This window comes from Accipiter gentilis, chromosome 10 (assembly GCF_929443795.1).
Source record: "Accipiter gentilis chromosome 10, bAccGen1.1, whole genome shotgun sequence".
NCBI lineage: Eukaryota > Metazoa > Chordata > Aves > Accipitriformes > Accipitridae > Astur > Astur gentilis.
In genome coordinates this window covers 11,169,490-11,195,202 of record NC_064889.1, presented here as the reverse complement: position 1 = coordinate 11,195,202, position 25,713 = coordinate 11,169,490, and the positions used below count along the sequence as shown (strand labels likewise).

The 25,713-nt window shown below is 38.2% G+C and overlaps 2 protein-coding genes across 2 annotated transcripts in view; both read right to left on the bottom strand.

The window, feature by feature from the left end:
• PYGO1 (pygopus family PHD finger 1) overlaps positions 1-25,713 on the bottom strand; it is a 192,916-nt gene that overhangs the window by 35,443 nt on the left and 131,760 nt on the right. The window lies entirely within an intron of this gene.
• The window catches only part of PRTG (protogenin), an 85,698-nt gene that overhangs the window by 6,399 nt on the left and 53,586 nt on the right, over positions 1-25,713 (bottom strand). Inside the window, exons 12-15 of the mRNA XM_049812559.1 lie at positions 6,463-6,558; positions 5,730-5,916; positions 3,879-4,006; positions 2,951-3,121 (exon numbers count right to left, since the gene is read on the bottom strand). Coding sequence (XP_049668516.1) covers positions 2,951-3,121; positions 3,879-4,006; positions 5,730-5,916; positions 6,463-6,558 — 582 coding nt within the window. The remainder of the gene's footprint in view (positions 1-2,950; positions 3,122-3,878; positions 4,007-5,729; positions 5,917-6,462; positions 6,559-25,713) is intronic.

Sequence of the window (25,713 nt, the reverse complement as noted above, 5' to 3'; positions counted from 1 at the left end):
TTTCCCACCAGCTCCTTTCAAATCTGCTGCATTGCTAAAGCAAGTAAGCACTTTGTGCTGATTTACTGCACACCAAGTGTGTAAAGGCTATAACTTGTGATCCACTTGAAGAGAACTAGAGAAAAGGGGGGGAGGTGCCTGGAAGATAACTCACATCACAAATCACCAACAAACTGCATTTATATTTTCTAATTCTGCCATGCCTAGCACAAGCTCAGTCAAATTAGAGGGTTTTGGGTTTTAAGTTGGTAGATTGGTAGAAATTTTCATGCATAAACTAAAGCCCATGCTAGGACTTTTATAGGTGGTAGGGTTGATCTGTTTTTTTGTTTTGGTTTGCTGGGGGGGGTGTAATTTTTTTATTTGGGGGGCAGTGTTTGAAGGTGTGGGAAAGGAATGGGGTTAAGTTTTCACAAATCTTCTGCAGAACAAGTTTAGTCTCAAAACACAACAATGCTATTTATTGCATAGGGTTAGCTGATCTTATCAGAATAAATGCATTAAAAACTGCAAACCCTGCTTTTACATTAAATTACCTATGAAGGACTATCACAGTATTTGCCCAATTTTACTTCTACATACTAATTTTCTTTCACAGACTTTTTCATCTGTACTTTACCTAAGAGCATTACAGATTGTCCTAATGTGTCAAGATGCCCAAATTCCATGCCATGCCTCAAACTCTAATATATCTGTCAAAATACAAAATTAGTGACTCTAACATTGATGGGCATAATAATATACTGAGATTTATAGGTCTCCATTTGCTCATTCCCTCCAACGCTTTCAGTGTGGGAACACATGAAAATGTTTACTGTTATTGCCATCCCCTCATCCGAAATATCTATGGTAAAACACTATTTGAGATGCTATTCAGTTTCACAGCCATGGCTGAGCTGAAGTATATACCTGAAAGCAATTCGGCCACTTTGCTGCATACAACAAACACAGCGTATCATCACCAGAATGACAAGATTTATTCTTCAAATATAAGCTCTCTATGAATTTAAATCTGTGGGGGTTTTAGTGAGTAAAAATTATTATTAAATTAGTCCTTTAATATAAGAACTTTACATCACTGTTTCTTTCAATAATTTAATGGGACAACTTTATGTCACTGTTTCTTTGAACAATTTTAACAGTGAAAAAACATGGGCTCTAATCTTCCTCCTATAGTTAGACCTCATTGCTATTTCAGAAATTTTGCTTAAGATTAATAACCATTTTGCTGTTATTCTTCACAGCTGACCATTCTATTTGAGGCCAGCCTGACAAATACCATTCTGCTCCAGCAAAGACAAAGCAGCACTGCCACCTTTCAAAATGGCTTAGTCCTTCATCCTCTCTTCAGGAGCAGCACAAAGGACAACCATCATCTTTGAACTAAACAGTTCACTCTCACTGATCGTGAAATTGTCTTCTGTGAGTGAACACTTACTAAGTTTTATGAATTTTCTCCACAGAAAATGTAAAGCCTCACTCTCTGCTGACAACTAAGCTTTCAGCCATGAAACAACACAGAACAACAAAATAATAACTCTTCCTGGACAATCCTCTTAAATAAGGTACTCAAGCACAACTTCAGTCTGTAGCACTGAGCTTCCCTCTCTGGTTTAATACATTATTAGAACATTATCTATTCTGAACTGCCTCTATTTTGAATACCAACCAAACGGTAAAGGCCTTTTTCTTTTTTTATGGCTGTTGTGGTTTAACCCCAGCCAGCAATTAAGCACCACACAGCCGCTCACTCACTCTCCTCCCACCCAGTGTGATGGGGGAGAAAATCAGGAAAAGAAGTAAAACTCGTGGGTTAAGAATGGTTTAATAGAATATAAAAAAGAAGACACTAATAAAGATAATGATAACACTAATAAAGTGACAGCAGTAATGATAAAAGGATTGGAATATACAAATGATGCACAGTGCAATTGCTCACCACCCACTGATCAACACCCAGTTAGTCCCCAAGTGGCAATCTTCCCACCCCCACTCCCCCCAGTTCCTATACTAGATGGGACGTCCCATGGTATGGAATACCCCAAAGGCCACTTTGGGTCAGGTGCCCTGGCTGTGTCCTGTGCCAACTTCTTGTGCCCCTCCAGCTGTCTCACTGGCTGGACATGAGAAGCTGAAAAATCCTTGACTATAGTCTAAACACTACGTAGCAACAACTGAAAACATCAGTGTTATCAACATTCTTCTCATACTGAACTCAAAATATAGCACTGTACCAGCTACTAGGAAGACAGTTAACTCTATCCCAGCTGAAACCAGGACACTGGCTATAGTAGAAATCTGTTCTTGATGCAGCTTTTCAAATCATAGTATTATTCTGGAAAGTGTCTATAAGAATTTAGACTATATCTACATCTAATCACAAAGATGTGACTGCAGTTCATATCACCATACTTGAGTTACTGTTAGATTAGCTAGCTGGGGCTCAGTGGTAGAACAGAGCCAGACAGTTAAATTGAATTTGCAGAGCAATTTACTGGGAGTAGGGGAAAGTTCATTAAGCAAACTGAGCTAACTGGATTGGCAGTGATCAAAAGAAATATATAAACCCATATTTATAAATTTCTTTCTGGAGAGCAGGGCATCTCGGAGACTTCAGATTTGAAAAAGTGCATTTACAAAATGAAACCATCACTATCATGGTTACAACAGAACTAAGATGGATGTTAATTGGATTTATGAAACATTTTGGTTCACATGCACACACTGAGCTCCAAAGCAACACAGCCCCTCTCCCCTCACCTGAGTATTAAATGGTTTTTAATACATTTTCATCACAACCATGGGAACAATTCTAAATTAACTATAACTTTTATGTGAACACTTACATGAATTTCTTTCTTATTGTAGTCCAAGGGAGCTGAAAGTAACAAAGCATCTTATAAGTAGCATCACTGTTAGTCCAGTTCATAGGTTTATGATTTTAGTTTACCTTCTCTGTGCAACACTTGCCATTCCCCAGCAACCCAAGACTTCCTGGATGCATAGAGGATAGTATATCGTGTAACAACTGTTTCAGGACCATCAGGTGGCTTCCAGGAAACCAAAGCAGTATCATCCTCTATCAAAGTCACCTTCACTCCTACTGGAGGGCCAGATGGTGCTGTGAGAACAGCGACACAATGCTATTAGGCTAACCTAATTTACATGCAATTAAATTGCTCAGAAAGAAACTGATGTGCAGACTTAATGGGTACTGCTACACCACAGATAAACAACATATAAACAAATACATACTGCTTCTCAAGAGAAACTCTCCTGTTAACTCTGATCTGATCAATAGCTTAGATTTTGTGAAAGCAAATTTCATATTTTTCCTTCAACTCCAGAAGGAAAGAATTTCTGACAAAAAACCACATCATCACCCTGTGAACCATTACCCATCCCAAACATTGCAATGCTGAGAACATGAAACTGAAGTTTTTTAATTTTTACTGACCAAGCTGACAGAAAAGCAAACTAGAAGCTAGGGCAGTAGATATGTAATATTCTTACAGTTTCTAAAATATCTGGTTTTTAAAATACACTTTCATAATGCCTATGAATCAGCCATGCCTGTTCAATACATATTTTAAATTTTTTCTTCAAGTTATTTCCATTCAGTTGGTGCTAATGGTGTAAGTATATCACATTTTACATAAAAATCATTGCTGATTTTAGGTAGATTTTTCAAAAGAATTTCACATTCCCAAAACAAGGATTTTCCTGTCTCTCACTGAGAAGAGCAATTATATATATCTCAGAGGTAAGTATTTCTCTCTCCTACAGACAGCTTAAAATTAATAATAAGCAATTTTTTAGGCCATTTGGGTTACCGAGCTTGCTTTTTAGAACCATGTGGTCCTCTCCTAGTGCCTTACCTTCTGGAAGGGTAGTATGGTAGACTACTGGACTCCAGGGACTGGAGAGCTGGTCCACATGCAGCCGAACTGCAAATTCATACATGGTTTTTGGCTCAAGACCTTGAACTAACATATGAGTCTCTGACCTGTACAGATGAAGGAATAAAATAAATTTAACACCAGCAATTGACTTAAGATCCCAAACTCAAATGTTATCTCTTAGTCACTGTGAGTAGATTCTCACTGTCAGTTCAACACAAGACAAACCAGTTCAAGTCCAGACACATGCTCCATCTGCGCTGTCCACCTGAAAATGTAATTGTACTAACCCTGGAGCTCTCCGGAGCATATTATGTCTGCTATCAGTTGACTTGACCTCCAGTTTTTATACAGGTTGTTTGGAGAACTGATACACAAGCAAATCCAAGAATATTATTGCCCAGATCACCAGCAGGTATCCCAAACTTAGCTTTTTTCCACATTTGTCCATAGGACACTATGCTTCAAGATAGAGTAACACTTAAACTACAACCAGCACCACAGCTGAAAGGCACATGCTGTTGGCTCCATCAGCTATTCCTGATCTGCTTCTCAGTTCAAAGAACAGACATAGGCTATGTGTGCAACTTCCCCTTCCACTTCTGGCCCCTATCACCTCATGTGTAAGGGATGTCTGTAGAATATGAATGTTCCCTACTCATCTTCTAGTCATATTTGGTAATTTAATAATTGTAAAATTGATTATATTAATTGTAATATTGTAGTTTACTATTTTATCACAAAGTCAACTGTAGACGTCCTGCTTTACTTTGATTCTGGGGGCAGGGGGAAATCTTTCATATACATCAGGGTTAATTCCAGGTGATAATACCCAAGTTGAAATTAAATCTCAATTTAAAATGGTTTTACTCTACAGATATTGCTTTATTAAATCTCATTTAGTATTTTCGTCTTCCATACTGCAAAGGCAGTCACCAATATTTGCAATAGTCTCATCCTATCACAAAGAGCGGCATTTATTGCTATGCTCCATATTGCACACTAAGAATTTTACATGGTGATTATACTGTGTCTAATGGTGAAGTCAGGAGTTATACAGCAGGGGATGTGTTCTTTGAAGAGAAGACCATCAGTATTAGGATGGAAACTATCTTTTAAGACAGCGTTTTTCTTATTTAGAAGGCTTGAGTAAACCCAAGTGTTGAGGGAGCTATACACATGTGGATTCTCTCAACAGCACCATGGCTCCCAGCATAGGCAGTCACAATGGAGCAAAGTCTTCTGCTTCCATACCGCCTGGGCAGAGAGTTGAACACTAAGCCTAGGCAGAATTTCTTCCCTATTCTGCCACTCTGTGGCTCATGCATTGCTTCTCTGAAAAGCAACCTGTAGTTCCTACTCAGCTTTCTCCTGGCAGGGTGCCACACACTCAGGAATGTGGCATTCCCATAACATGCTCAAGCCCTCAAAACTCAAAAATTCTTGTTTCCAGTCTTAAAATCAAGACACTGGGCTAAATCCCATCTTTTCCCAGACAAGCTACCTATAAAATAGGTATTCAATTTTGTTTGGCTGAAGAAGAGCTTATAATTAAATTCAACTTAGACAGCTAAAAAGCCATTAAAAATTCAAGAGCTTCTCCAGGGATCCAACACAAGGATCACAGGTAGAGAATTAAGCTGTTCTATGAACATGTCTTAAATAAACCAAGAAACAGAACTAGCAGCCACTGGGCAAAACACACAGTCCTCTAAGGGAAAAAAAAGTTGTTATAGTAAAAGGCTATTAAGAGAGGGCAGGAAGAGTAGAAACTGAGTGGGAAGGATCTGGAAATGGGAAATCAATACTTATTAGTAGTGCTGCACTTACGTTTGAAGGTAGAGAACCAGAGAAGCATTCTGCAGCCCCACTGGGTTGCAGCGGATTGTGTAGTTAATGACTTGCGCAGATGTAAAGGCAGGCTTTCCCCAGTGAAGGTAGATAGAAGATGAAGTGTTAGCTTTGGCATAGAGGTGGTGAGGAGGTGGTGGTGGTGGCACCATGCGATCACGGACAGCTGTTTAAAACAAACAAGGAGCACAAATTATTTAATGAACTGTATACAGATACTGGTAAGATTAAGAGACAGGTCTGAGCCCACAGGTTAGATTCAAATCTGCCTCTACCCAGCACTACCTGGTATTCAGACCCAGGAATCTGATTCTAGCTATTAAAGACCCCTCCTAACCCAATACATGTCACATATTACTTCTGTAGTCCCACTTGTTTAGCCAAAAACAAAGTCAAAACTATAAACAGAGACAAGGAAGAGAAATAAATCTCTCATAAGATACATGATACATCACTAGTTAGCAGATGCAGACAATCCAATAGGGGAAGAAAATGCTTGGTAGCTATCTTGTTTCCTCAGCTGCAGTTCATGAACACAGGAGACTGTCTCGGTTGCAGGATGACTAGGAGAGTATTTGTCACAGATATAATCTTTCTCGTTCTCTGTTTTACACTGAATTAATTGATTATTTATAGGTTAAAAACACAGAGCTGCTGGGACACTGAAACAGCTCAGTTCTTAGTAAATTCTTCATGTATCTACAACACTTACAGACACATCCTGGAGTGCTGACTGTTTGGTCTGCCTGATAACCTTCTTCCATACTGTTATATGCGAGCAGCCTTACATGATACTTTCTTCTAGGATCTGCACAAAGAGAAAAGGAATAATTAGACTCAAATAAAAAAAATAAGGACTTTCAGACTTCTACAGATAGTGAGATAACTTGATTCTCCTGCAAGTTTGGTTCAAAACTTGTCTGCTACAATCAGCAGACTGATGAACAGGGTGGATGCCTGGAAGCCTGTCTTTTCTCCAGCCCTGCAAATTCCCCTGAATCTTTGCCCAGAGTCAGTCACATATCTCCTAGTCTTGCTTTTGATAGCCTGAAACAGAAGTTTGTAACAGAAATCAGTGGGAGTAGGATAAATATAACATTTCTATCTGTAACAAAATCACACCTTCACAGCTACAGAGCTAGATTTAATAGTATGATTCAGCATATTGAAAGTGCTTTCAATCTACAATAAAGACTTGTTAAAACAAATAGCCTGAGGTCCACAGAAACCAACATTTATTTCTGGATAAGCAGGCTGTAATGAAGCAGGGCAATCAAAACGAAGGCAGGAAGACAGGACCCAGCAAAGAAATGGGAAATATTTTGGTTCCCGGTTCCGAGAGGAGGTATACTGTGAAACACAGTGATTGTTAATAATGCCTTTGGCATTAACTTCCACATGTTTTCTTGAAAGCTGGTTCTGGCATTCTTAGGTCACTGTTCCTAGCTTGAAGGGTCTCCCTATTTCCCTTTCTCTGGCCACATCTTTGGGTATCCATATTGCAGTTTGCCGCTTCTCTCACTTCTGTTAATGGTACACTGGCCTTGATCCAAGTGAAAAATTACTACATAGAAATGATTTAGAAGCCTTGAGCTTTCTGTACATGGAGATGGCGTGGGGTACCTGCAGGTGATTAGAGTGCAAACCACCACAATGGCTGCACTGCTTCTCCGAAGCCTACTCCTTTACCATGGTATTTGCAACAAATCCCTTCCATACAATGATGATTTGCGAGGTGGCAGCGTTTGCTACTAGTACATACAAGCTCTTCTGGGTTCAGCTAAACTTCACCCCAGTACTGATGTAGGTACTAGGACATTCTCTTCTATTGTCATGAACATCTATCTTTCTGTTAAGATTTTCAGAAAGTTCAGATGTTATATAACTGCGCTGAACTTGTTTATTTCTTTTTTCCTTGCCCTAAAATACCATAATATTATCCCTTCTCAAAATAAGCTCTCCTCTTTCTCATTTTAGCTGAGATTCGATATGGCCTCTCTCATAAAATAAGTAGGAACACAAATCCTTGACATTTCTTCACCACAAATACGACTTTTGTTTACATCAGATCGTTAGCTCCCTCTGCAGTCTCTGCACCAGCAATACAATCTCAACAACTCGATTTATGTTTCCATAAAGACAGCACAGTGAATTTCATAATAATGCAATTTTGTAAAATCTTTTCATATTTATTTTGAAATAAGACAATCTTTTTATGATGTAGTTACCAACATCAGCTTTAAATGAGATACCGCTAGGTAGAGTATACATCTCTATATATGTTTATTTTTAAAAGACTATTTTATGAAAATCTAAATACAGGTGTAAAAGAAAAGGTGTTCTTAAATTTGGATCAAAGTATTTCTTTGATGTGTTCAACACTAATGGTATAATGGGCAAGACGAGCCCATTCCCATTTTCAAATAAACTTTAACATCACAAGTAGACAATACAAATAACAAAATTTAAAAAAATGAGATTTTTTTTAAACTAGTGTAAAATTCTCATTTGCTTTGAAGTTTTTTTTCACTTTACATATCACTTTAACAACAGACATCAGTTGTTCCAAGCCAACAAATTAAAATCAGAGAAAAGGAGATGGACACAAACACACAGAATAACCTTAAGCACGTGATAAAAGAAAATATGGAATTTTAATACTGAAAATTCAGAAAGCTAGTAAGATATTATATGTAAATCATTGCAATCTCTTAAAAATCTGTAAAAAAACAAAAGATGTGTGAAGGGAAGGTGCATTTAAAAAACACTGAGCCCAACCAAAAAACTGCACTTCAAAAGTACCAAATGATTTAGATACATCAAAATCAAATTATAATGGCTTATTAAGACAAATTACAGCACGCATCTCAGAAAAGCAGAAATATATACCTTCCCAGGCTTCTTAACCTATCATAGGAATAAACGTATTTAGCACGTAACTGAAATACTCAAAAACAAAGCCAAAATTTTAAAAAGAGGCCCTCAAGACATCTTTAAGATCTCAGTAGGATTATGCTTTGGAGGTTGTTATAATAATCGATTCTCCCATCCATTCTTGGAAGAAACTTTAATTCTGGTACCATTTAGCAGACCCTTAAACAGATTCCACACAAACAGGTAGCATCCAGCCGGCCAAGTGTCACAGTCTATCTTTTTCTTTACAAGTTCCTGCAGAAGAGACCCCTGCTGCATTTCCGCAAGACACAGGATGACAGACACGACAATTTATCATCCTGCTGAGCACCTTCAAAAACTCTGTGCCCTTTGAAAGTGGTCACCCAGAACTGATCATCTTCACTGTGAAATCAAGAATAGCTAAGGTCTAGTGCCCTGCTGAGCTGAATCAGGAGCCTGTGAGGTCTGTTTATCCTCATGGCCTTTTTTTTTTTTTTTTTTTCTTTTTAAAAACCTGAATTCCTCATTAACACTTGATTGGGGGGGAGAGGAAGAATAATGGGATGTGGAAGAAAAGCAAAAAATGTAACTCCCACAAAAAAAATTCAAATGTCTTTGAGAAAAACACTTATTTTTAAATCTTATTTTTAAGTGTCTTTAACACTCTACATTTAGAAAAAGTATGATGTTGAATACCATTCATCTTACTCTTGTATAATGAAAGAAGTTTCAAAAGAATTATCTTTATATAGAAGAACCTGTTTAAAAATAAAGCCTCCCACTAGTCTTTACCATCTAAAAAACAAGGCTATTTCCACTTCAGGACATCATGGTTCAACTGGTAGCAGGACTAGTTCAATCCAAAAGTGATATCAGAATTTTTAAGATGTCACATATTACTGCTCCTATCGTTGAGAAACCATCTGCTGGTATCTGTAATTGAGCAACTGAGGAGGGCTGCATTATGTACTACCCTAGAAATGCCTAAATGTTATAGTAATCTAAAAAGGAGAATGTAAGAACATACTAAGCAGCAAAAGAAATTGATGTGAAACTTGTTTCACAGATTACATGTATAACATGAGTGAAGAGCAATTCAAAGTACTTGCTGAGATGGTGTTTCATGTTGAGCACAGCTTCATCAAATGCAAACCAAAATAGCCAATAGCCAAAGATCTGCCTCCAGTTCCAACAACTACTTGCACACTATTTGTTTTACGAAGTGGTTGAAAATATTTTTTTTTGTCTGAAGTAGCCTCTGTTTAGAAAATTTTTAACAATTGTTAGCTTCATTTACAGGCTTATGATATGATTTACTCCTCAATGGCAATCCCAATACAAACTTGGCATAAAAGCCAGACACATCCTTAGAGAGAAAACAAACTTCAGGAGCTTTCTTGCCTTTAACCAGCATAGGTATCCTGAATTGTTTACACATAAATCATTGATAAAGGATTGGGGATAGCTTGGCCACCTGGGGGCCTGACAGTCTCAAATTTAGTGTGTGCCATCCATGCACATTATACAGCAACAGGAGGCTTGAGAGGCTCAGAAAACAGGGAAGCAAGTATTGAGGCCATCAGTCATGCTCCTAACAGACCCAGAAGTAACACATCTTTCCACAGAAGATCACTGCTATTCAGAAAAAAATCAGTTGCAGTGATTTACTCAACCCATTCAACACATAAATTCAGTTTAAGTAAAAAAAACCTCACATTGAGATTTCACCTCCGCATTTTCAAACTTTCTCTGAACAGTTGGTAACACTGAGTCATTTCAATTAATTCTCTTGCAATTGCCAGCATTTGTGTAGTGGTTGAAGGCTTGTTCCTACACCTAAGGTGAACTCAACCAATTCTGTAGCCTATTTACCCACTGGCTGAATTTTTTAAAGTTAATTTCTTTCTGTCGAATATGGTTTGTTTTAGTTTGGTTTTTTTAGTGCTGCTAGTATTAGGCTGTTGTAAAATTAAGTGTCACAGCACCTACCTACAGCTTTTTAATAGGCATTTTTATTGTTATTACTTAAATCAGCTGGTTAGAAAAGACGCAAAAACTACACTGTTTGTAGAAATCAAGAGGCCAGCACTGATGTTGGTACAAACATGCTAGAGCTAATTCATAAATTTTATTACAGGACTGCCTCTGGAGTACACAGAGACTATCTTAAAAGACAGTATAGAGGGGAGGTGATAAGCTGGCATAGTTTCACATGGTACAATGGATCTGCCTTACACACCCTTTTTGTATAACCAAAACCTGTCAGTATTAAAACCACATGAATAACAGTTCAACAAAAGGCACAAATTTTGCCTCTGGTAATAGTACTGCTATAAAGTAAGAGTAGGAAAAAGCTAAATATGCCTTATATTGATTAATTTCAAATTATCAAAACAGATACTGTCCCAAAAATCACAGTTTCACAATTTATGTAGGATCAGCCTCATTTTCCTACAGCAGTTTTTGTAGGTAGGTCACTGCTCCCTGATGATACTCCTGTGGAATCTCATATCCTGTCATTTACTCTCCCATAAAAATCTGCAGTGAGCCCTGCAGATTCAGCCCTGGTAGGTCTTTCAGCAGCAAGACATGTGGGGGAGCCTTCTCTTTGTATTGCGAGTCTATGAATAGGTTCCATACCTTATAGTAAAACTATGGCAAAACTAAATACTGCAAGTATAAGCAAAAAAATTAAGTTGAACTATCATTTAAAACATGGATTGTAACTTGGAAAAAACATTAAACATTACAGTAGCTGAAGCTTGGTAAGAATTTGGATGACAACGATTTACTTGCATATCTTACTGTCTTACTACATTCTGGAGACACAATCTTAAAGACACTATGTTCAGCTTCTCAGAAAGCAGATGGGAAGCTCATAGCAGTTACTGTGTTAATGCTGTAAAAACAGATTCTTCAAGAAAAATACCACAGTGCACTCAGATGTTCCAACCCTGGTTGTGTGACAAGTCATTTCATTTCCCAGTATGGGGGGAGAACCACAGCTGTTTGTCTGTCTGGACACAAGAAACTGAGAGAAACTGCAAAAATATCATGAAGAATTGAGAGTTGATTCATTAGCAGTCCTATTGCTCTACAGTCCATTGGAACATCCACATTTTGTTGCACCAGCTCAAAGTTATTCAGTATTCTTTACTACTGCCATCAGCCTTGCTTCTACGTAAATCTTCATTTCTCTTCCAGTAAGGGGAGAAGTTGCTACTCCAAAGCAGCTGCCTGTCAGAAATACTCATATTCCAATTTTTCCCATTTTCTTTTCCAAAACTTAAGAAGTTAGTATGTTCAAATTATATATATTTATTAGTTAAACATGGCTTAAAAAACATACAGAGCCCAGTTTTGAAAGCTTAGAAAAATATAAATGGTCCAGTAAATACATACACAGTGGTAGGCAAAAGCAACTACAGAGTTGTTATCTTCTCATGCCAGAAAACTAGTTTTATTGTATGTTAGTGTATTCCATGGAATTCCATTGAGTTACTGACTCAAACTTAGTTCTTCAGTTCTTCTAAAACATTGAGACAAATACACAAAAAAAACCCCAAAACCAAACAATCTGGTATTGTTCCACAATAGAATAAATGGTGCTTCTGTTGACACTTACTGGCCTCTGAAAAATACCCACTGAAAACCCAGGTTTTGCTGTGATGACTGCTGTAGCAGCTACCATTATCTAGGGGGTGAGGTGGAGAAAAGGTCTTCTGTTTTGAAGACATTTCCCTAGTGATAAAGGTGACATGGGGAGAGGAAGAAACATCTCTCCCACCAACATGGGTTAGTTCCATCTGGTAGAGTTATACCTCATTACTGCCAGATGGTGTCCTCATGCACTTCCAATGAACACAGCTGGAAAAACTAGAGGCATCAAAGATTAAATGCCAGTATTAGCAGTTAAACAACTAAAAACAAAAATGTGCTTCGAATCACTTTGCAGCTGGTGAAGTACTTTTTAAAGCAACTACCTCATCCTTAAATTACTAAGATTGGACAGACTGAACTTTTAGGAAAAGTTACTAAGAACAATAAAGTCACTTCCATATTCACAATGGAACAAAAAGTTCCATCCTCAATACATTCTATTACATAATTAAAACCCTCTAAGCTTAAAGCAGCACGACACTAACACCACAGCCAATGAAAAATCCTAATCCATATGTAATTCCATCCTCCCTTCTCAAAAGAATACAGAGAAATGCAAATGTCCTGATTACATTTTAACATTATCTTCAAATCAGTTTTCTGCAAAAGACCAAACTGAGTTTATCCCATTCAGATTTTTATAATCTGTCTTCATATGATTCTTATATTCCAGGTACATTTAGAGCATTAAATATAAATATAAAACTTGTAACAGCAGGTTCCAGTACCACATTGTACATGAGACACGCTCTGGGTAACTGTTCATTCAGCTGCAGCTTATCTTGAATACAAAATGAAGAGTTCTAAATCAAGAGTGTTACAGAGCCATGTTTGCTGATATCAACAGCCAAAATTTTGGCTTTCTGGCAAATGCTTCATAGAAAGCATCTGTTTACAGGCTACTTAGCCAAGGTTACAAGAGAGTGTAATATTGCAACCCCTAAAAGCCCCGTCATTGTTTCCTTCAGCTGCTGCATGTTTGTGAAGCTCCGAAGGCCTTGAAAGGACCCAGAGCAGAGCCAACAGGTCAGGGCTAGATAAAATTAAGAAAGAATCTGAGGTCAGACCATGAAAGAACTTTTTTTTTTTCCACCCCTCCAGAACAGTGAGTCCACCTCCAGCAGCCTTTCATTCAGTCCTGATAAGAAGAGACAGCACTCCACAATCTGGATTTCAGACTTTTTAAGTCCTCTTTGGGGAGGGGAAAAGATAAGGAAGCCTAAAGAAAATGGACGTTTTACTATCATTTACTGTTGACTCATTAAGTCTGGATACTGAGCGTACTTTCAAACCTGTTTTGAACATCCCTGCTCTCAGCACTTTAAAAGGAAAGTATTGATAGAAATAAAAGTATTGGGGGCTTTGTTCTTGTTTCTATAAGAATTAGGATTGCACAGAATTCCTAGAGAAAAAAAGCCAAAAAAGTTCAGTGGCTTGATGTTCTCAGTCAAGTAGGATTGCACAGAATTCCTAGAGAAAAAAAGCCAAAAAAGTTCAGTGGCTTGATGTTCTCAGTCAAGTTCAGTGACTAAAAACAACTTCTTAAGCTACATCCAATGCGGTGACTCTAACAGCTGGGGAAGGGGATAAGAAAAATATTTCAGTTTTATTCTAGCTTACATACAAAATTTAGAAAATACTTTTTTCCTTTCAATTAAAGGTATCAAAACCACACTACACTCAAAAGGCTTAAAAAATGGTTGTTCTTCTGGGGCCAAATGTCCATTTTTAATTTAATCTTTTGTGCTGCTGGATTTTTTGTGTAACCTACAGGTCCATTGTTGGGTAGCAGTCCGGCTGGATAGCTCATTGGTCTGGTTTGCCAGGGTGACTGCGCTGCCCCCAAGCCCATCCCTTCAACACAATAAACTCCAGATAATTATTCAAAGAAGAGGCCAGCAGCATGGGCTGCTCTGACATCGGGTCACGGCCTTTGACATCGAATCTGGGGCTAGCCAAAGTCTGCTCCAAGCAACTGAGGTCCAGGGGAATTATTAAGGGGGAAGGGTGGGAAAGGAAGAGCACTGAGAAATACTATCCTTAAAAATGTACTTTTGAAGCAAAGTAATGTAAATACAGCAGAAACTTATTAGGAAAATAAGCAAATACATTTCAAATACACTAGACAAAAGGGACAGAGAAGCGCATCAAGCCAAACAGTAACATAAAGCCAGGAAGTAGAAGGATGATACAGATTCAGGTCTGTTCCTCTCAGAAGCAGGTAGTTCCTCTCAGATTTTTAGTACTGGGTTTTATTTCTCTTTTCTAAAAAATGCCCTTTTACCTTGCTCAAGTAGATATGATTAAGCAAATAAACACAGTTTAGCATTCCTGTTCTATTACAATTTTAAAATCTTGTCAAGATTCTCTGGGTATGTAATTTCTAAGCATTATTACTAGCTTCAGATAATTATATTTAATTACTTCTATTTTTAAATGAGTTGGAATTTCAATTTCTTGCTTATTTTAAATAACAACTTTTTAATATCAGATTAAAATAGTCTGAGAAGTTACAAATCGCCAATATTTTACATTTCATGGTTTCTTTTTCAATTTAAAGGTAACTTTAAACAGTTAGCTGGAACAAAGACTGTCTGTAATACTCATGTTTTCCTTTGCAAACCAAATAACTGAAGTAGAAACTAAGCAGTTTGTTCTTTGTACAACATTGTAAAAGTTTATTTGGGTAGAAAATAGAACATATGACATATGTGAATTGATCCAGCTAAATGGTCTGGCTTTCCACGGCTTTGGATGGCTCGTGCTTATTTGTCTAAATCTGAAAAGGGTCTGTATCCCTTTTGTAGCTTTGTGCTATCCCCTTAGAGGGCCCCAGGACAAACAACACCTCACACCCCCTTGCTGTAAAAACATCACCTCTCCTACTGCCCACCATCAGCAATAGCAGCTTTATACAAAAAAAGCGTGGGGGGAGGGCTAGCGGGCAGGATGAATTCCCAGCATACAGTATTTTAGACTTTTGGAGGCTACGGAAACAATAACCATCTAAATGTCTCTAATCTTTTTAAAAATGAAGCAAATCTCAACGATTTTAAGTTTGCCTGATTTCCTTACGGGCATAGAGCATTCCCACTACGCCTGCAACGTTTTCAGTCAGTCCCTGTGTTTCTCTTGCACTTCAGAGAACCGGTAAATTGCACAAGCAAAAAGCTCTCTTCCAATATTATTCTAACAACACACTCAAAAACTAGCAGACACCCTTATGTTAACTAGCCTGGCTCACCGTTTTCAAAGTGAGCCCTCAAAAGCTAACTTGAAAGCAATACCAGAGGCCTGGACAAACACCTAATTTTGATCTTTTGTGCTCGTCTTTTCTTCTGAGAGACCTTTTCTTTTGTTGCTGCCCAGTGGAAAGCACATAGCTCATTGGTCCTGCTTTGAAAGATGAGAGCGCTGCCCCTCAGTCCACCCCTCAGAGCACAATCACTTTAATGGAATTATGTAGAGAGGCCATCTCTGGAAGAAGGGAGGGCGAGGGGGGGAGGGAAAGAGTGTCCGAAGGAGCCAGCAGAGCCTTAATTACCCCCAGTTACTAACACAGATACGTCCACTGAGAATTCACGCAGTGGTCCAAACAGGATGTGTCACCCCATACAACAGGTTCCCTTACATACAGCAACTGACCCACGTATGAGTGACAGAAAACAGTTAGTGAATCAAACATTACAGTAGGGGATCAGGGGGAAAAAAAAAAAAAAAAAAAAAACAAAAAAAAACCGCCCCCCCCCCCATACCCAAATGCTGCTACAAGCACCCCTCAAAACAGGAGTGTGCTATAAAAAGTTCTTTTCCATAACATGGAAGATACTGAAAAGATGATCTCAGTGAAGACCAACATTTCTGGGTTGCAGATAGGAAGGAAGTTTAAACAATTTGCCTGATCTTCATGCCAAGACGAATGCTTCCAGAAAATGCATCTAAACACAATGCAATAAACACTCTACCAAGTTTGGTTTAACATCTGTTTAGGTACCAATCTCTATCATACATATGCACTGACTGCCTGACATCCAGCATCACCTTACAACCAACACATTTTTATACAATGACAAAGGCAATCTGTTCACAGCACCCAAACTTTCCCCTGAAGCTATGAAATAAATTTTCTTTCAGAACCAACATTTTCTGCTGGTCTGTCATGGACTCCCCATGCCATTTTGACCCTTTTGTGCAGCAAAATGAAAACACTATCTATCATTACTTGCACCACAGTGACTTTCTAGGAGGTGCACAGTTTCATTGCAAAAACATCTGTGGTCTGGTGACTCTTCTCAGATCTCAAGCTTCAGCAGTTGTGCTGTTGCAAGCATGACTGCAAGATGCAAAAGCTTCGTGTCAGGCAACTAACAATTAGTCTGGCTCTCTCCTCCTCCTTGAGAGGGCAACAAGGAACTGCGCTAAAACACATTCAAATTGCTAAATGTAAAACAAATCAGTCATGACAGAAAAACAAACAAAATACATGCAAGTAGAAACCACCACCACCTTTTTCTTAAGGCAAATATTGGCTGCATGGCCTATATCCAGCTGCATCTATAATTAGGGCCCAAACTTCAGTGGGACATTCTGTTATTGCAGGTGTCAAGGGCCATGTGTGCTCCGCTCATACAGCACTCCCTTTTATTTGTCAGACACCACCAGATTATGGTGGTGCACCTCCTAGACGGATACCTAATCTACACTCTGTGTCCATGGGCTTGCTGGCATGCACAGTTGTGTGAGCACTGAACTATTATTATACAGACACTTTGCAGATGTAAATAAAGCAACTGCTTAATGAAGCTCAAAATTTGGCACCCATTTTTTGAATACAGGGTGGAGGGGCAAGTTAACCTAGAAGGCTGACAAGATTTATAGTGAATTCACTAAACCGACACATTTGTCATAGACCGCCAGTTAGTCTGATACACATTTATTGCTTCTGATATGACAACTCTCATACTTCATTTGCTGAAGTTAAATCCAGATGCATTTAAAAAAGTTTAAAATGAAGGCTGGCATCAAGCTTCCTTTGTACACTACTTCTAATGCAAAGTATTCCTTGAAAACTCAGCATATAATGCTAAACACTTTCCAATCACACAGGTTAATAAAACGGAAAGCAGGGAAGTCAGCTAATAGCACTTGTAAAGAGTTCAGCTCAAATGCCTTAAGCTCAGCAGGTCACTTCACCTGAAGTGTGGTGGCATGAGGACACAGGTCTCCATTTCCTCAGCCATGAAATGCATCTCTCCCCATACACGAACACGTCTGTTACTTTTCTTTCACTATCTTCTTAGATGCCTCATTCTCTACAGCCTCTCTGACTGGTTGCGTATCTTTGACATTTAGCAAGGGTATTCATTTTAATTACATTTAGATTATGCTGAACTACCTCCCTAGTGGTTTGGCGCAGCAGTGTTATTTTTAGCCTTTACATTTTCATACAGCACATCCTGGACTTCTAAAACATGCCCTGAAGAAAATTTCCATTTGTAACAATAATAAAAGTATCCAGAACCCTACAACATCCTTGGTTCTAATATGCACTGCTGTTATATTCAATGGCACACTGGCAAGAGCTATTCATAATGAGTTTTGTGGTAGGAATTTGCACAGAAAAGTTTATTAAAAGAACACAGTAAATGACAGCTTGTCACCAGGCAATGAAGCCAGATATACTACATATTCCTTCTTGAATGCTTTCAATGAGCTTAAGTTTGGTACAAATACCCATTTAGAAGGCCAGGAGAATTTGCGTCTCTCTAAAAATGCTACTAACTTTTCATCTCCACACAGATTCTACCTAAAACCATATTTCAATGGCATCTTGTGTTCACATCTTTCCAGGCTGGGACTCTGCTCTTCTAAGATAATTCACCAGAAGGATTACTCAGTCTGTGGCAGCAGCTGTGCTGTTGCTGCTTTTTGTTAAATACATGTTAATGGTTTATTTGAAAACTATTTAATTAAGGCCAAATTTCTGGAACAGTATTCTTAAAAGCACCACAGACAGATCTTGCAGGTGGTACAAAAGGGGTCAACATGTGCAATCTGAATTTGGACCTAACATTGTCAGGAGCTCAACTCCTTTACTCAGAATAATTCTCTGAACTGTATTCTGAGTACCAATATCCTTCTACAGAAATGTTGTTTAATGTCCATATAAAGAAACATCTAAACAAGAAGAGTAACCTGAAAATTCAGGCTTCCTGAAACTTCTGAAAATCTTTGGCTCTTCTGGATGACAACACAGCACCTACTATTTCTTTTACACTTTGTAGTATTTTGTAAAGACAAAAGTGTATTTTCCCTCCCCTTGGAAATGGATTACAACAGGATTTTTACAGTAAATACTTTTACAGTAAATTTACTACAGGTAAATACTACTGTACTTTAAAGGATGCTCAGAATAGCAATAACAACATGGAAAAGTAAATTACAACTTTGCAGAATCTAGAATAGTATTTCACAGATTGTGTGCTTTTTTCCAAGAATGGTTTTTATGTGTTTAAAGTATTTTCCATAATTATATACATGGCAATTTGGTCTGGCTTAAATTTTTCCTTCAAACTGGTTTTCTTTAACTTTTTTTTTTTTAAATAAACAAAATCCCTTCTCATGGGAAGCAATGCTGTTGTCATCAAAATGTTTAACCACAGACCAGTTGTAATTTAAATCTTTCGCCATACCTGCTGTATTTTTTAATTAGTTTTGTGAAGAACAAGCATTGAATTCATGTCAAACATTGTATTAAAACTGAAAAGTACAGATTAAAAGACTAGGAGACTACTTATAATCAAGGTTATTTTTGTTATCTTTCCTAATGCATTCAAGATTTGAATCCAAGCTATATTACTATCTTGAGTGAAAAAGGGAGAACAAAATCATCTTGATGTAATTCCTCTGCATATTAAGTTTATACAATACTTAGAAAATGGAAAGCAGTCTGACTGATTGATTACTTAAGTAAAATAAACACACAGCTACTTAACTCTTAGCTAGCTATCTTCCTTTGTACAATTAAAAGGGTTTCCCATCATTAATTCAGCTTTACAGATGCTGAGTTGAGCCTGCAGTTTGATGAGTACTTTAAACCAGCACTAGCCAACACTGCTGCTGAAAGAAGCCAGCCTGCTTCCCCTCACCCTTCAGCCACTCACTCCTGCCACAACCTTCGTTTGCAGAGTTATTTTTCATTCAGGCCAATTTCCCACCCTGTCCCTGTGCAACCACACAAGTGTTAATGCAAGCACAGAGAGGAGCAGCACAAATTAGCACAGACAGGTACACAAGGAATGTGGGGTGTTTTCTTCCAAAAGTGCCAGCTTTTGCTACTTCATTGAGCTCCAAGCTGCACTTTGATGAACTCTGAGAACTAAGCAACATCCCGAAGCAACAGAGCAAGCCACTGGCAGAACCACCTTGCTATTTCCAGCTGTGGCCAGCTGGTTAGGACACAGCGCAGCCACCGTGAGTCTGTTTCATCTTATGCAGCCTGGTGAAATCGTGAATCTCAAACCTATCCACACAAGAACTCCAATGATAGAATAGCCGTGTAATGAATTTATTAGTAAAAGAAGTTTCCCTCAAGGGGGAGCTGTTATCTAATAGACTGAATGCAAAGCTGGAAATCTGGCAATTTACAGCTCAGTTCTGTCACCGATTTCGGCGATATCACACTCAGTTTAAACCATCAGTACCCGAGAAACTCCTTGAAAATGGCCCTTCTCTTCCCTGTGTTTCAGCTACCCAGTTTTTACGATGGGACAGTGAACACTCATCCACCTGTAAAACTCATTGGAATAGTTACAAAATACTGAAATAACATAGAAAGGTGGAAATATGAATAACTGGCTAAAGTGGTTTTTTTGTCACACCACTCCAGGCAGCGTGGTTCAGCTGCCTTGCACGGGGGCACAAGGGACAGCACAGGTTCTGGGGACCCCCAGGGCAGTCTCCTCCTGGCTTCAACAAGGTGGAAGATGACCTTTCAGAGGCCGATCTTCCAACAGGGAGGCTCAAGCAAAAGAGGGACGTGTAGGCAGTGCTGAGCCAGCCAGAGTACCCTAGACTTGTGCCTGCATTCTGAATCACGCTAAGCAATTCACTTTTCTGTACTACAACTTGACTGTGCTTTGGTGGTTTTCTTCAGGTATTTTATCAGGTGGATTGGGAGCATGATCTGGCTGTCATTTCTGAAGGAGAGGGATGGTTATCACTGCATATATGACACGGCTCTGCCAATCACAGCCCATGCATACCCGTCTACTCTGCTTGGATAACATACAAAGATTTAATACATCCAAGCCACCCCTGAGCAAAGTTTTCCAGCACAAAAAGCTGGTAGGGAGTGCTACAGCTATGGGTTTTCCAAGGCAAGTGGTTGTCATCAAGGCAACAAGGACTGATGAGAAGCTAAGAGAAATTAGATAAAGGCAGGTAAGAAGCAGTAAGAAGGCAGCCAAAAGACATGAATAAACAGGCTAAGTTGGGCCAACATTAACAATTATCATGGAAAGAAAAATTAACACAAAAGACTAATACAGTAAGAGGTATGCTTCTGATGGAGAAGTGCTGGACTACACTAAGACAAAGAGGATCAGGAAGCCAGAAGATACCCTATTTTTCTCCCAACAGTTTCTATATACACATGCAAATTTAGACACACAGATATGGAGCTAGGTAACAGCTGTGAGCACATCGCTCCCTGCGTCTTAAATATACAAAGGAGTAAGTGGGGAATTGATGGGTAAATGGACACAACGCACAGTAGTGCAACACCTACCCATCTGCCTCTCTGCTCCCATTTAAACCATCCTACCGTACTGCTTCTGAACATCTCCAGTTCAACTGCCTTAAAAAAAGCCCTGGGATCTGATATACAGACCACATTTTCAAGATATATTTGCATGCAATATTTTAAGTCTCCTCCTTTGTCTGAATATACAAATATGTCAGTTGTACAAAGAGCCACAGCACGCACAACTGGATGCGCACAAGAGGCAGAAAACTCAAGTCTTTAACTGATCTACCAAACAGGATCAAGAATGTATTTCCCTGTCTCAGGTTCTGCAAACACGTGCAGATACAAGTATTTTTGTTTTGTAATGATAACCAGCTTGAGTTGGGATACAATATTCAGCTATGATAATGGTAAAAACACTGTGAAAGCGAGTATAAATGCTGAAATACACATTTTATGCAAAAGTTATTTCTACTAAACTTTTTTCCAAGGCACAAAAAATTCACAGGAGAAGCTTCACAGCAAGAGCTGCTTCTTCCAACACAAGATTGGTTTTTTCCCCACTTCCCACATACCCTCCCTTCATCTGCCACAAAAGTGTGGCTCCAGGCAACCTGAAAAAAACCCAACATTGACTTTTCCACAATTGCATCTTTTCCCAAAATAGAAAAATGCTTCTGTTAACAATAATGCCTTCGTGGCAAATATATAACCAAGGTGTTACTCAAGGCAGGAAAGCTACCAGAAAACATATTAGCTTAGCTTTAGAAATGCATTTGCTTATCACGAACACAGAATTTGCAAAGAGCCTCTACTATTACCTTTCCCATACAACTATCACAAGTGGTAAGGAGACCCAAAAGAAGTTAATGAAAAAAAACTCAGGAGAAATTAAGTTAACATTTGATCACAACATCTGGATTGTTGTTTAACAAAGGAAGAATACAATTAAAAAAAAAAAAGGGGGGGGGGGGGGTAAGAAATGTAACTAGCCCTGTACAGCAAATGTTTTCTTCTGTCCACTCTGAAGTCTCTTTCATGTGCTAATGGTGGCATTTTTTTAAACTCTTCGCCTTTGACTTACTCAGACCTTTAAGGACCTCACACATCTAATGGTTCCTCACATTCACCAAGAACAATCAAGAGAGGTCTGGGGGTTGACATGAAGTATGATTAATGGACAATGTTGATTTAATTTCCTATAACAGGAGTTTTCTCTAAGCTTTCTCCAAGGAGCAGTTTCTTTGCAATCCAGGACTTAAGTATTTTACTAATGAAGTCCAATAAATAGCAAATTAAATAATGCTGTCTCCCAGAGGCAAATCCTCTCATTTCAGGAAAAAAGGAAGGAAAAAAAACCCCAACACCCTACCATAGTTAAAGTTCTGTTTAAATCTTAAAAAGGTTGCATAGCAGGAATGTACATAGTTGCTGGGGGGCTTTTTGGTTTGGTTTGGTTTATTTTATTGTTTTGTTTAAAAAAGTTGAGCAATTATCTGGTCATTCCTGCCATTGTTAACTGCTTGCTCTTTTTTTCTCTTTAAACAGGGGTACTAACTTAATTTCCACTTCCAAGAAATTAGTCTTTATTGGTCACTTTTACATTATAGCTATTAAAATGTATACCATTACATATTCATTGTAATACTTAGAAACATTTCAAAAAGCAACTTTGAGGGTTTTTATTTAAAATAATTTACGACTTTCTTGATGTAAGGAGTGATCAATATGTCCTTTTTATGAAGCAAATTTTAACCTTCAGCTCCAGCAAACGAACAATGAAACACTATTTGCATACATCCTAACTGTTACTCAATCAACATGACACAATTTCCCAACTGAATTCCCACACAGGTTTAGATTGAAATGGTGGAATTTCTACCCTGAGAATGCAGAGCAGCATAGAGCATTTCCTGCAAGATTCTAATTGCTTTCCCACCATTGAAAATTTTACCTTTAAATACTTCGAAGACAACACATTTTGCTTTACTATAGGCTGGCAAGTTATCTTGCAAGAGTGCAAAAGATCTCCCCCTCCTATTTCCAAGGCTTTGCAGTACCCTAGATTCCAGTTCTTTGAGTTGTGACACAATTAGTCTGATGTCCTGAGAGAAACAACAGCACCGGACTCAGTTATGCGGACAGCTGATAAAGAGACAGAAAGTCTCTCAAAAACGGACAACAACCCTCCATGCTACTGGAGTGGGCCCATGAAACATAATCTCTCCTGTTGCCTTAGTAAAGTCTGCATCTTCACATTTTTACCTTAAATTTGCTACAAGGCATTGTTCCAGGAAATAATGAAAGTTTCCTCATCCTGACAGCTCCCACTAACTCTTTAGAGAGTCAGGCTTAACTGGTCTTAGCACTCTATTTTGTTTTTTCAAGTACAGTACATTCAATCTTTAATTCTGCACTTAGGTATCTCCTCCCTCACCATGTCCTTCCCCTTTAAAGGGCCACTAGCTTGGGAAGTTAAAATGAATTACTGCAAAAGTCAAGGCATGTTTAAATTAGGATGTCAGGACTATTTTCCCAGATAAATTGATACAAACTGGAACAGTTCAGAGAGCATGTTCAAGAAGGTTACATAAAAATATATTAGGCAATCCTTCCAACACACAATCTACTTATTTCTGAAAGATCTTAACTGTCAAAGAGAGCAAGAATGCATCTTTCTGACCCAAGACTAAGTGCTTAGTATGTAGACAAATTAGTAATTGTCCATGAGTTGTAGAGCCGTTTCATAACTCTGCAGTTAATTCAAAGAAAGCCTAAAGATTCCTCTTAGTGTCTGTCATATATGACATTTTAATCACCACCAAAACCAGTTACACTGCTAATGCAGATGTTACAGATTTCACTATTGCAGTGCCTACTGAAGTTGATTACTGGCTAAATCAGTAACCTATTGAAAGGCTTGATGATATAATTTAAAACTGACAAATACATTAAACATTAATTAAAGCTTTCCATTACAAATGAACTGTATGAAAATAACATTTACTTTCAAAAAACAAAAACATAGGCAGAAGTAACCGTGACGTGATTTTAAAAAAGAAAGATAAATCCAATTTCTTCAATAGAGGCAAACTTAAATGCTGTCAGAAAGAATATATGACAAACTAATCTTTTTTTTAAAGGAAAAATAAAAGTGAAAGTATATAATTATGATACAAATCTGCAATATTGCACAGTGCAAGAGAAATAATGGCAGAACTACATAGGAAGGAAGGTACTACATTTTTAAAGATGTGGCACTTGAACTGCATAATAAGTATGCAGCATTAGCAGCTGATAGTAAACTGGCCTCTCCTCAACAAATCTGCTCAGAACAAGCTGATATTTATCTAGGATTCCCACTCAGTCCTGTGTAAGAGTGCTTAAATAAAGCCAAGGCGAAGACACAGTTGTAATGGATGCCATGCCAATAAGCTCCAACAAAGGGCCACATAGTTAAACATGAGCTTCAGTTTTGCTCAGTAAGAATTCAATTTACAACCTAAGAGAACCAATTTTTCATCTCAACAGAGCAGCATCTGCTTTGATATTTTGCAGGTAAAAAAAGTTACAGGGTAATAAAGCCCCCTCCCTTCTCTCTTTTAATCTATGAGGGTTTCTCCCCCTCCCCTTTTAAATCCTGAAAGAAAAACACAAGGAAAAATGATATGCAGATATGCCACGTCTGCATTTGGAAGACAGGCTCATTTAGAGTGGTGACAGGTCTGCTTTTCATGATTATGAAGTAAGGAATGTGTGTGTCTTGTTCATTGACGTGTAGTAGAAGCACACTATCATACCAAGACTAGGCAAGAGCTCGGGTTTGTTAAGTACAAATATACATGAACTGCCACATTTGCAAAAGAGAAAGAGGTCACAGTTAGCTGAGGAAGAGGTTGCTTTTAAACATGCCCAGTCTACCTACTTCTAGGGCTTTTGATTTTATTCCTGTGCAATGTGACCAATTCCTCCTCCCCTCTCTCAGCAAATTCCTTATGTTTTAGCTGATAAGTAGTAGCAAGCCTGTTACACACAATCAGGAGAACTGACAGATAAGAGGTTTAGTTTAAGGATGTAATCAGCATGAGTAAACACTAGACTGACCCAGCTGTAAACAGTGGAAATAAATGATAATATTTGTCCTGGTCACCTACTGAGCTATTAGACACTTTTCACTATGCAACAATGTAAATATAATGACTACAGTATATACAAGCATACAGTGCTATCATCTGGTTTCCCAAGCAAGAAAACCAAGCTTTTAGTTGACCTTTATTAAGAACTAAAGCAATTTCTGACCTTTTTTTTTTTAAACAGAGCTGTAGTTTGTCTAAGTCAACATTTCATTAACTGTGAATATCTGATCTGATACAAAATACCTCAAGCAGAAATAAAGTATATCTGTAATACTACATTATATTTTACTGAATGCCATTTGAGAACAGTTAACTATGAAATAAAAAAAAAATAATTTGAGTGTTGTAGGAGATGACCTGTGTTTCTTTCACATCATTTCATGAAACTGTAGAAATGCCTGGCTCCTTGAATTTGTATGGGAGTCCCAAACTAAATTTCCATAGTAACTTATAACCAAAAAACAGTATCAATTCCCACATACACAATTTTGGATATCCCAGAATTTTCAGATACAAGTATGTGAGA